The 11,477-nt window shown below is 66.5% G+C and overlaps 3 protein-coding genes across 3 annotated transcripts in view; all 3 read right to left on the reverse strand.

Moving 5' to 3' along the window:
• MNEG_2420 (hypothetical protein) overlaps nt 1-3,251 on the reverse strand; it is a gene marked incomplete at both ends in the record, with an annotated part of 7,294 nt that extends 4,043 nt beyond the window's left edge. Inside the window, 7 exons of the mRNA XM_014049098.1 lie at nt 256-583; nt 1,065-1,189; nt 1,337-1,496; nt 1,706-1,964; nt 2,269-2,448; nt 2,623-2,827; nt 3,186-3,251. Coding sequence (XP_013904552.1) covers nt 256-583; nt 1,065-1,189; nt 1,337-1,496; nt 1,706-1,964; nt 2,269-2,448; nt 2,623-2,827; nt 3,186-3,251 — 1,323 coding nt within the window. The remainder of the gene's footprint in view (nt 1-255; nt 584-1,064; nt 1,190-1,336; nt 1,497-1,705; nt 1,965-2,268; nt 2,449-2,622; nt 2,828-3,185) is intronic.
• Nucleotides 3,252-3,534: 283 nt separating this feature from the next.
• MNEG_2421 (hypothetical protein) lies at nt 3,535-6,890 on the reverse strand (the record flags this gene model as incomplete). Its single annotated transcript, XM_014049099.1, has 10 exons — nt 3,535-3,806; nt 3,937-4,264; nt 4,527-4,626; nt 4,854-4,913; nt 5,089-5,179; nt 5,329-5,435; nt 5,756-5,848; nt 6,023-6,129; nt 6,289-6,428; nt 6,566-6,890. The coding sequence occupies 10 exons, from the start codon at nt 6,888-6,890 to the stop codon at nt 3,535-3,537; spliced, it is 1,623 nt and encodes a 540-aa protein (XP_013904553.1).
• Nucleotides 6,891-7,852: 962 nt separating this feature from the next.
• On the reverse strand, nt 7,853-10,339 carry MNEG_2422 (hypothetical protein; the record flags this gene model as incomplete). The annotated part of the gene is made up of 1 exon (XM_014049100.1): nt 7,853-10,339. One exon carries the CDS (start codon nt 10,337-10,339, stop codon nt 7,853-7,855), a length of 2,487 nt encoding a protein of 828 aa, XP_013904554.1.
• Nucleotides 10,340-11,477: the final 1,138 nt, after the last annotated feature.

The following is an 11,477-nucleotide window of genomic DNA, read 5'->3' on the forward strand; positions in this document are numbered from 1 at the left end:
GCCGCCCGCCGCCGCCGCCGCTTCCGAGGCCGCGGCGGCGAGCATCGCCGGCGCGCGCGCCGCGAGACCGCGGAGCAGCAGCAGCGCGTAGCAGCACCCGCCGCCGCCCGCTGCGGATGCCGCTGCGTGGGTGCCCTCCGCCGCGGCCGCGAGGGCGGCGGCGCCGTGCTGGCGGAGCAGCGCGGCGGCGGGGGGGCCCCAGCGCGCCGCGCGGTCCGAGCAGAAGTCGACGAGGCGGCTGATTGGGGCCGTCACCCGAGATCGCTTCTTCGGCAGCTCCAGCAGCTCCTCCTCTCCCATCACCTCGTCATCTGCGTCCACGTCCCCGCCATCGCTGCCGCCGCCGTCAGACCCCGACCCCCGGCCGGCCCGCCGCCGCCGCTGCTGTCCGCACCCCTGCTGCTGCTGCTGTTGCTGCTGCGGGTGCGGCTGGGACGGCTGCGCCGCCGCCACTGCCGAGGTGTGTTGCTGCTGCTGTTGCTCGTGGAAGGCCTGGCCGTAGTGAAAGAGGTCCCCCGCGAGCGCCGCCAGCGCCGCATGGTGGCGCGCCAGTGGCGCGCCCGGCTGCCCGCCCTCGGTGTCCCTGCGCCGTTGGGGGTTGGAGGATTTTTCCAATCAAGGCAACGGTAGCGAGTCCATGGTGGCAGCCTTTGGGAGCGGAGCAGAGCGCGCATGAGGCCAGGCCTCTCCACATGCAAGCGGCAACCTGTGCCCCTGCTCCAGACTTGCACCAACCCCGCCTGATCCGCAGCTACGGGCAGCACCGGCAGATGGCCTCGCCAATGTAGGATCGGCCCCACACGCGCTCGCACATGCGCAGGAGAGCGCCACTCATGCACACACACACACACACACACACACACAAAATTGCGCGCGCACACAGACATAGACACGTACACGCACACAGGGTACACACACACACGCATGCGCATACACACACAGTCGCTCTTACTCTCTTGCATACACACACACACATATGCACAGACAGACACACATATGATGAATCTGGCAACTCCTTGAGAGAACTCAATGTCAACCCAGGCCCAGCCAGAATTCATCCTCACCAGCTGAACTCATCAGCTGTGAGGTCGTTGAGCACCAGCTGCTGCACCTCCGACACCGCCACGGGGCCCAGCGCCTGCAGCAGGCCCAGCCGCAGCGCAGCGCGGCAGTAGCCGTACAGAGCCTCCTGCATCACGGGGCGGCGTGGAGGGTGCATTACTCATCATGTGATGGCGGGCGCGCGGGGGGAGCGAACAACCCACAAACGTTATGCTGTTCTCATTCCAAGGCGCAGCACAAGCATGCGGGGCCGCGCGCCGGCTCGCCAGCCCACCTTGAAGCGCGGCAGCCGTCCCTCACGCCACGCGCGCTTGATGTACATCTGCACGTGGCTGGCCTGCTCGTACAGCGGCACGCCCCGCAGCGAGTGGCCGCAGGCCAGCAGCAGGTGCTGCAGCGCCTGCAGCGCGTTGAGGGCGGTCTTGGAGAACTCCCTTTGCGGGAGCGTGCGAAGAGGGTGCAAGGGCGGCGGGTGTTCTGCTGTAGGCGGGAGGAGGGGAGCGGATCGCACACAATTGGGGCAGCGCAGAATCGGATGGCTAGCGGCGGCGCGCTGGGTCCCAGCCCCTGCGAAAAAGCGCCCGAGCCTGGCGCTGCTGCTGGGACGACGCAGGCCTGTTACAACAGCGGCCCCACGGCTCACCTCTGCTCGTTCATGGCCTTGATCACGTTCCCCAAGAACACGAGCACGTCCTGCGCCGTCCCCGGCGGCAGCACGCCCGGCGCCTGCGTCAGCAGCGCCAGCACCAGCCCCGACAGCCGCTGCAGCTCCTCAGACGGCGCGATGACGCCGCTGCCGCCGGGCGGCGCGCCGCGCTGGGTGGACGCATGCGCGCGCGATGCCGGCGGGGCTTGGGGGTCCAGCAGCGATTCCATGTGATCCATAATGGGGCCCAGGACTTCTGGTCAGGCCAGGGAATTGTGGAGGAGGAGATGAGTGCTTTTCTTGCTACCACTGGGCAGGCGGGCGTGGGTCATGGTGAGGGGTTGAGGGGGCGGGCTTGACAACTAGGTTTGTGGGGGCCAGCTTCTGCTTGCAACTGAGTCATGCCCCGCACTTTCCATCGCTCCACAAGCACACCCGGTAGATACGCTCAGTTGTTGGGTATCCACCCACTGCAGGATGGGACACGCAATGCCAACTTCATCACTAGGGCAGGGTATACACCGGCCCTGCCAGTCTGTAGCTGCACCTCCATTGCTCACCAATGAACTTGGCGACCGGGACACGCTGGCAGTAGGCCGGGTTGCTCAGCAGCTGCTTCTGCAGCAGCATGCACAGCTCCGTGCCGGTGCCACCCTTGAAGGCATCCGGCGTGTGGAGGGCGTCCCCAACGAACGCAAAGAGCTGCGGCGTGCGGCGCAGCACGTGGCAGGCGTGGGGGCCTGCAAGCGCGGCAGGGCGGCCATCGTGAGGGGTGCTGCGCCGCATGCGGCTCCATTGATGGGGTGCGATACTCATAACAAGGCGCAGGCTGGGTTGCATGGCGCCAGCACCGCAGCATGCAGCCAGCCAGCGCCTGCGCCCCAGCCCATGCGGTTGCCCGCCACGCCGCCCACCGCATCGCTCCTCGTCGTCGGCCGCGGCGACGATGCGCCGCAGCAGCCTCACGCCCGCGACGTCGCCGCCGGAGCGCTTGGCGGCGAGGTCGCCGCCCTTCTTCAGGTGCCTCAGGTACACGTCCACCAGGCCCGGCCATGACGCCACTGCGCAGGGCGCGGGCGGAGGCGCTGGGTGCCAGCTGCCCGAGTCATGCCAGGAGCTCTGGAGGGAGGGCGCTCCGACAGCAACGGCTCTCGCAAAGATGGGCGGGCCGATTAGAATTCGAACGCTGCTGACAGTGCATACGCGCTGCAGCTGGTGCGCGCGGGGTCCCCAAACTGCCCCCCATCAGTTGCACCCGGGTGACCATCAGCGGCCGACTGCATCGAGCGCACATGGAATGCCATCCTCGGGCCATATCCTGGCGGTGCGTCTGTCCAGCTTTAATTTGAACTCTGGGCTGTCTAACAGGCGTTCCAGCCGCTTGATGCCCTCCTGCACACAGAGAAAACGATCTGGCGCCCCGTGAGCAAGTACGTGCGGAGAGGTCGAGGCGCACTACCCGATTTTTGGTTCAAACCTTCCGAATCTTCTGCTTGTCAGAGTACAGCTGGTCCCGCACTGGACCGATCTCGGCTTCTGTCATCTCTCCGGCAGCATATCTCGCGCTCACAGGCGGCGCTGCTGGATGTATCGGCTTCGTTCATGCCTTACTGCAGTAACGCAGGCATGTAGCGCTGTTGCATGCACCGCCGCTGTCACTTGCTAGCCGCGAAGCTGCTGCTGGTTTCAAACCATGCCCCCCCCATGGCATAAGGTGTGGTTGCATAACTTACAGCCGGCGTTGATGATGCATTTATCCCAATGCAAGCAGCAGGCCGTAAATCAGTCACCTTGTCGAGAGCAGCACGACAGCTCAGCCCCCACCTTCACCGCCCGTAATGCCCGCCACCACCACTCGAGCTCCTGTCCTGACGCTGCTGCTGCTGCTGCCCTGCAAAACCCGGCGGCATGGGGCCCCCCTGGCTGCCAGGCGTGAATCCGCGGCCGGCCGGCCCAGGCGGTGGGGCGTACCCGCGCCCAGCGCCCCGCCCCACAGGCGGCGGGGCGCCATAGGGGGCCATGGGTGCCGGCGCCCCGTACGCGCCAGGCGCTATTCCGGGGGGCGCAACGGCGCCGCCCATAGCTGGCATGACATACCCTGTCGGCAGCAGTGAGCAAGAAGCAAGGGCAGTACAGCGGAGTGAGACACTCATTAGCACAGCCGCGAATATCCAGAGCGGCTGACATGCTTTTACACATGCGTGTGTGGCAGCTGCATTGGCTCTCACCTGATGGGGGCGGGCCCGTGCGCTGCCGCACGTTCCTCCCATCGTGGCCGCCGGGCTGCTGCAAGTGCGGCGGTGCGTGCCCCTGCACGCCGCCGCTGCCGTACCCTGGCGCCGCGCCGTACGGCAAGCGACCGGCGTGCACATACTGCTGCTGTTGCTGCTGCTGCTGCTGCTGGGCATACTGCTGCTGCTGCTGTTGCTGCTGCTGCTGCGCCTGGTGGTGGCGCTTGTCGCGGCTCTTCTTGGTCGTGAACTCGTGGGAGTCTGGCAGCTTGGGCAGCTCAGAGGGCTTGCAGGGCCGCGGGGCCGCGTCCCACAAGTAGTGGTCCTGCGGCGCCACAAGAGGCAGCGGAGGCGGGCGGGGCGGGGCATGCCGTGGCGGTGTGGGCCAGGCGATCAGTGGTTCGCATGACAGGTGCATGCAAGAAGACTGCGGTTGGGGTTTGTAGGATAACACGGCAGCCGGAAGTGGTTGCCAAACGCAATACCGCGGAGGCTGGGGGCCGCGGCGCAGCCAGCCTCCTCCGGGGGGGTTCCACAGCGCCCAAGCCGTCCCTGCGTCCGCTTCGTCTGCGGTAGGTCCCACCCACCATGAGAGCCTCGCAGGCGGTCACGCGCTTGCGTGGGTCGAGCGTCAGCATCCTCTGCAGCAGGGGCACCGCCGCCTGGTCCATCAGGTGCTCCTTGCACCTGGGGCGGTTGCATGGCGGTTGCATGGCGGTTGCATGGCGGTTGCATGGCGGTTGCATGGCGGTTGCATGGCGGCTGCATGGCTGTTGAAGGGTGGGAGTCGCAAGTAGGGCAGCAGATGACAGCGGGAGTCGAGCGAAAAGCAGGCTCATCGAGAGTCCAGCGTGGGGGTGGAAGGCAAGGAACGCGGCGCCCTTGCCAGTTTGCAGGTCCTGCACAGGGCTCACCACCGCACGAAGCGCGAGTTGTTGTCAGGCTGCAGGTTGGTCTTGTTTATGTCCTTGTAGCTGGTGAGTGGGGAAGCCAGGGCACACATCAAGGCTCAGCAAGGCTGCAAGAGCCCACGGCCGCTAGTCTGAAGCAAGTGGGCCTAGCGAGGAGAGCCCCATCTGGCCCATGCCCCTCCAAATCTCAGGCTGCGCACGGCCGCCAGCGTTGCACGCGTGCATGTGGGAGGCTCACAAGGGCCACTCCTCAATGCCGGGCCAGGTCTTGTTGGTGGGCAAGCCCATGAAGTCCAAGATGCGCCGCAGCGTGCTGGCCTCGTCGTTGCCTGCATGGAGGGTCGCGACCCAAACCGGCGTCACACCTTGACAAGACCCCCAGAGAGCGACCCTTTTGACGCTGCAGGCGGGCCGTTGGACCTGCGCCGCCGCAGCGCCCTCCAGGGGGGGACAAGAGCGGGCGGGCCACTCTTCTCACCTGGAAACAGGGGCTTGCCAGACAGCAGCTCCGCGAAGATGCAGCCGACAGACCAGACGTCGATTTTAGGGTCGTAGTGCTCCGCGCCCAGCAGCAGCTCAGGGGGCCTAAGCGGCGAGGGGCGGCGTGCGGCGACCGGCAGCGTTGCGGGCGGACGGAGGGCGATCGGCGTGGCGGCGTGGTGCGGCAGCTGGCGGCGTGTGGGCGGGGGGCTGTGTGGCTGACCACACTGACACTTTGAATGCAGGCCTCGGCCCAGGCCGTGCAAGCTGGTAGGCTCCAGGTGCTCGTCCTGAGCGCCGGGCACCACCCCCTCCCAATCGCAGTGCACCGCCCCGCCCCCCCCTCCCCTTCAACCGCATGGCACCCCGCTCGAATCGCATGCGGCCCCCCCAATGACAAATGCACCACCATCAACATTGCACACCTGTACCAGAGCGTGATGACCCTGTTTGTCATCTTCTGGCTGCCCTCCTCCAGGTAGGTGCGCGCTAGGCCAAAGTCAGCCAGCTTCAGGATGCTGCAGGGCAGCGCACAAGGGCGCAGCGGGCTGAGGGGCGCTCCCTGGGTCGCAGTGCGTGCAGCCTCTCAAGCCCCAGGCCAAATGCAGCTGTTGCACCTGAGCGGCAGCTGCTTCCAGTAGCACCGCCTGGCCTATGGCGCAGATACCCCTGGCCATGCAGCGCCGCCTCACCCCTCGCGTGTGATGAGGATGTTCGCGGCCTTGAGGTCGCGGTGCAGCACCCCGTTAGCGTGGCAGTAGGACAGGCCCCGCAGCAGCTGCATCATAATGCACTTGACCTGCGGGCGTTTGGAAGGGCGGCGCGCAGCATCGCGCTTTCCGCTCGAATGCCGGGCACCCCGATGACTTTACTACCAGTCCAAATCGGCCAGCGACACGCGCCGCTGGCGCCGTGGAAAGGGCCTACAAGGCCAAGCTCTGCAAGAGCGGGGCCCCACACGGTCGCGGGAGCAGGCAAGGGGCCGCGCCTGTGTGACGGTGAGCTTGCCCTTGTAAGAGTCGATCATGCCCGTCAGGTCGTGCTCAGCGTAGTCAAACACCATGTAGATCGCGCCCTTGTAGGCGCTGGCCGCGTCCACTGCGCATGGCGGGCGGCGGCAACGTGCGCTCGTTTGGTGCAGCGGCGGCTCCCGCGTGGGACGTGCATGAGCCGGCCCCACGCATGGCGGCCGCATGACGACCAGCTGCGCGGCGCGCTGCGCGCGTCGCCCTCACCCTCGCCGCGCACGATCTCCCGCAGGTTGACGATGTTGTCGTGCTTCAGGTTGCTGAGGATCTTTATCTCTCTGATGGCGGTGATTGGGAAGCCCTCCTTCTCGCTGTCCGTGCGAATCATCTTCAGGGCCACCTTGTCGTGGCGAGCCAGGTCCCAGCCGCGGAACACCTTGCCGTACGTGCCCTCCCCGATCTGATCGGTGTCCGCGCTGAAGCGGTACCCCTGGTTGACCAGCCGCGTCGCGCCGGGCACGGGGTCGCCATCATCGGGCAGCTGCACCTTGGGCACGGGCAGGGCGTGCGGCGCAGCCGGCGGGTGCTGCATGGTGCGATGGGCTGGCGCTCAGGCTGGCGCCTGCTGCCGCCTAGCGCCCTGCCTTGTCGCTGCCTGGGCGATTGCCTGCTGCAAAATGCCGAAGGCTTGGACGAATTGCGTGCCCCACGCCCCGCGCCACTCGCGCTGCGCCGCCGAGCGTTGTTCGCGCCGCAAGGCGTTCCTAGGGACTTTAGGCCCGAGTGCTAGCAAGCGGCGTCTGGCAGCCAAAACACGTTTGACACAGATAATCGCGCACCCAAGCCAAGGGCTGTCGAGTAGCACGGTCGGACACGTAGATCTTGTAAGCAGCTTTGCGCTCAAGAAATGGTTTTTGACAAACACTACAACCACCTTCTCGTCGCAAGTATACAGTATGATAATCACAGGTCACAGGCGGTCCTTGAGAAGCTGCCCACTAGCCAGAAGGATGTCAAGTGGCCATTGTATCATGTAGCACAACGCCCGAGAAAGGTCATGGGCATGTTCAAGATGTGGATGTACTCTGGGTGTCTCCTATCCGGCCATGCTGGTTCTCCACTTGTCACGTGAGTGGCTCTGTTCCCCAGTTCAGCCCAAGCAAGGCCCATCATTCAGAAAACTGCATGCGGTTGCATGCAGCCGCACGCGCTGCATGCAACTCTGATATATAACTTGCTTCATAGGTGACCTCATCAAGCCCGCCACGCTGGCTTTGGCATGAGAGGTTGACCCCTGGTCAATCCCAACTCTTGGTCTGCCTAAGGGCCAGCACTCACAGGCCCAACTCCCCAGACTGAATTACAAGGCGTTGCATGCGCAGATGTACACTGCCAATCCTGGATGCGGCATGGATCACACCTTGCAGCTGAGCACCTGCACAACACTACATCAAGCACACTCCCCAAAATGAAGGGCTGCCGTGTTCATGGTGATGGAGACAACGCGCCAACACACGATGCACAGCGCAAGAAAAAATACAGCTCACGTACTTACTAAGAGACCCTGGGCCGGTACGGAATGGCGGGGCCGCCGGCACCGACTTGTGCCGCCGCCGCATCATCCGCTGGCCGCCTCGCGCCCCTAGGCGGCACGCGCTCCCGCCCGCCAAACAGCTGCTGCCCGAGCAACCCACCAACCCTGGCGCCGCCTGCTCCCTGGCCGCTGCCACTGCCACTGTCCAGCGCGACTGCAGCTGCGGCGATGCTGCCCGGGCTGGGCGGGCCGCCCAGCACCGTCGCCGCTGCACCGCCCGCACGCGCAAACAAGCTGAGGCGCGGTGCGGTGCCGCCGCCCCCGCCCTCGTCGTCCGACCCGCTCGACCCCCCGCGGCTGCCGGGTGCCAGGTGCCGCCGCCCGCTCGGCGCCAGCGCCTCATACTCGCTGCCCTGGTCGCCGCCGCCGCTGAGCAGCGAGCGCTCGTCCGCCCAGCGGTGGACGTACAGCAGCGCGGCGCCGAGGATGAGCGCCGCGACGGACGCGATCGTTACCAGGGTGACGACCCAGATCGCAAACTGGGCGCGCGGGTTGGTCGGGTCGGTGCCGCGCTCCGCGTCGAGGCACACCGCCCAGGCCTGCTTGCCTGTCGTCGCGTTGAGCGCCCGCAGGCAGCAGCGGCCGCGGCGGCAGGCCTCCGAAAACACGAGCGGCCCGACGGGCAGCGCGAAGCCCCCGTCAGACGGGTGCAGCGGCGGCTGCATGGAGCCGTTGAACGCCCGCGTCCACGCCTGCTTGCCGCTGAGGCCGTCCAACGCATACACGGACGTCCGGTTGCCCGCGCCGCGCAGCGAGTGCAGCAGCAGCAGCGGGCTCGCGCCGACGCGGCGCTCGTCCCCGGGCGGCAGCATCTGGGCCGGCAGCTGCCAGGGCGCGAGCCACTCGCCAGGCGGCAGCGTCAGCTGCCACAACGCCTTGCCGCTTAAAGCACTGACCCCGACGACTGTGGTGTTTGTCAGGAAAGCAACCACCCTGCCGCCGCCGCCGCCGTCGCTGCCGTCGCCACTGGTAATGCGCCCGCCACCTTGCGCGGGGACACCGCCATTGCCACCGTCGCCGCCAAGAGCGGCGCGGCGCGAGCTTGGGCGCATGACCACAGGGCCTTGGCCCCACACCTGTCCGAGGGGGTCGAACGCTGCGACACCCGGGATCTCCACCTCGCTCCACCACTCGCGCTTTCCCGTGACCAGGTCAACGGCATACACACACACCGTGCTTGTGTTGGCGCCGTGGCGCGGCCGCAGCCGCGGCTGGCCGTCGAGGCGGCCGCGCTGCCGGAGTTTCAATCGCGGTCGTGGTGAGGTGGCGCCTCGGGCGGCCACGGGGGCGTCATCAGCGGGGCAGTTGCAGCCTAGGTACGCGACGCCCCCGTCCACCTCGAGCCACGAGCACCCGCCGTCGGCGCGGGCGGCGTGCGGTGCGTCGAGGCCCGTCCACAGGGCTTTGCCCGTCGCGCTGTCAACTGCCGAGAGGCCGTCGAGCGCGTCACAGTCGCGAGAGAGCAAGAGAACGCCCCCGACACTGCTGTGGCCGCCGCTGCCGCTACCATCATTGCTGCCCTGCAAACCCCGTCCGCCGCCGCGGCTGCTTCTGCTGCCGGCGCCGCCGGCGTCGCCGCTGCGCGTGCGTGGCCGCTCCGGCGCGTATACACGTGCGATCGGGCTCGGCGTCGCGCAGAAGGCGCCCTCGCGCCGCCACAGGAGCTGCCCCGTTGCCTTGTCATACGCCAAAATCACCCCCGCCTCCTCGTCTGCCACCAGCAGCCGCGGCCCGTCGAGCTCCATGCGCTCAAACGTGACGCCAGGCTCGATTTCGCCGGTCCACAGCGGCGAGCCGTCGGCCAGCGACAGCGCCTGCAGCCAGCTGCCGGAGCCGTCGGGGCTGACGAGAGCCAGGTACAGCACCGGCTTGGGCGGCGGCGGCGGCGGTGCCGGCGCGGGCGCCTGCGGGGCGCCCACGAAGCAGTCCGCGCCTTCACCATCATCATCATCGTCGTCAGCAAGCACGCCTGCGCCGCTGCTGCTGCCGCCGCCGCCCTCCGCATCGGCTCCGCCGCCGCGGTTCCCCACCAGGCTTCGGCGGCGGCACGAGTCCGCCTCCTCAGGGCCCGCCACGTCAGCCAGCCGCCCCAGCGGCAGGTCCGCCCTCCACTCCCACCGCTGCTCCGTCGGCCCGCGTTTGACTCTTAGCCCGTAGACCCGCGCGGGTGGGCCGGCCGCAGTTGCGAACACGGTGCCGGCGCCGCCCTCCGCCGCGTCCTCAAAGCTCGCGGACGGGGGGAGGTCGATCTCTTTGCGCCAGTATGCGAACCAGTTGTTGAGGGGGAACTGCCAGCGCACGCGGCCGGAGGCGAGGCTGACGGAGTAGAGGCCGGGGCCGGACCAGGTCGTGAAGTAGAGGGCGCGGCGGCCGAGCGCTGCGCCCTTGATGCCCGTGATGTCGGTGCTGTGGGTGGCCGAGCATGTAATCAAGGCGCCGGAGTTCATGCAGGTGGAGGGATTAATGGTGTGTGTGGGTGTGTGTGTGTGGGGGGGGGGGGCGCGGCCATATGGGCGCAGGCTGCCCATGAGCAACGGGCAGCAGCCTGGCGGCAACGATGACGGGGACGCCCGACCCACCTGTATGCAAACCACAGCAGCTCGCCGGTCGTACTGTTGATTGTATAGATGTTATAGCATGGGGTTGCTGCTGCGCTGGTACACTGGCTACTGTTCAGCCGCATCATCCACACCAGGATGTCGTGCCTTGCTGCCACGGCACGCAGCGTTCCACCGGCGCCGGGCACGGGCTGCGTCGATGTCAGCGAGTCCCTTAGATCCCCTGCAAACTCTACAGCCCCTGGGCCTGCGATGTCAGCGCCCCGTGATGAAGCGCGGGGCCTGGCACCAGTGGCCAGGCCGCTGAGGGCGCACGCTGCCACTATTGCTAGAATCCAGCCTGTTCTAGACGCCATCAAGATCACTACAGCTCAAGCAGTCGCGATGTGATCTGACGCGCCTCGCGTCCAGCCCTAATGCCCTAAAGGTGTGTGCGCCCCCATCGCATTGCGGATTAATCCACCGCGTATGTCAGAGCAGTGGTTTCAAGACCAACTTGCTCTGCGCCAACACATGGCGCCTCTCAAGTGACGACATGTGTCGGTTGCAGTGACATGCTGCAGTTGCACAAGGGTGCAGGGCGTTCCGTCCAACAGGGGCTGTCAGCCAGCCGCAAGGGCAGCTTTTTGCTGAAAGCGTGGGCTGGTTGTTTGCGGCACAGCCACCATGCTTCAGCCTAGGGTTGAGAGACTTGATGACAGCGCTCGACTGCTGACCTGGTGATGTTCCATCGCTCTTCGTGCCTTCTGGGCGCTGCCTCCATTCAGGATTGGGGAGCCTTGGCGTGCAACCAGGCTGAAAATCTGCCGCTGAATACACCCTTGTTTATCAGTCCTCCTCTACGGCTGTCAATGCTGCACTGCGAGTCACGAGGAGCACCGCAAATCTGTTGGCAGCAGGAAAGCTGCCAACTGTTGCGGCTGATGGAGTCATTGCGCCTGAAAGCAAAGATATGACCTGGGAATTCCTTTCTCAATGATGAGCTTACTATAATACAGGGCATGGCAAACTGCTATGTCGTGCAGTC

The sequence above is a fragment of the Monoraphidium neglectum genome (assembly GCF_000611645.1).
Source record: "Monoraphidium neglectum strain SAG 48.87 unplaced genomic scaffold scaffold00274, whole genome shotgun sequence".
Lineage (NCBI taxonomy): Eukaryota > Viridiplantae > Chlorophyta > Chlorophyceae > Sphaeropleales > Selenastraceae > Monoraphidium > Monoraphidium neglectum.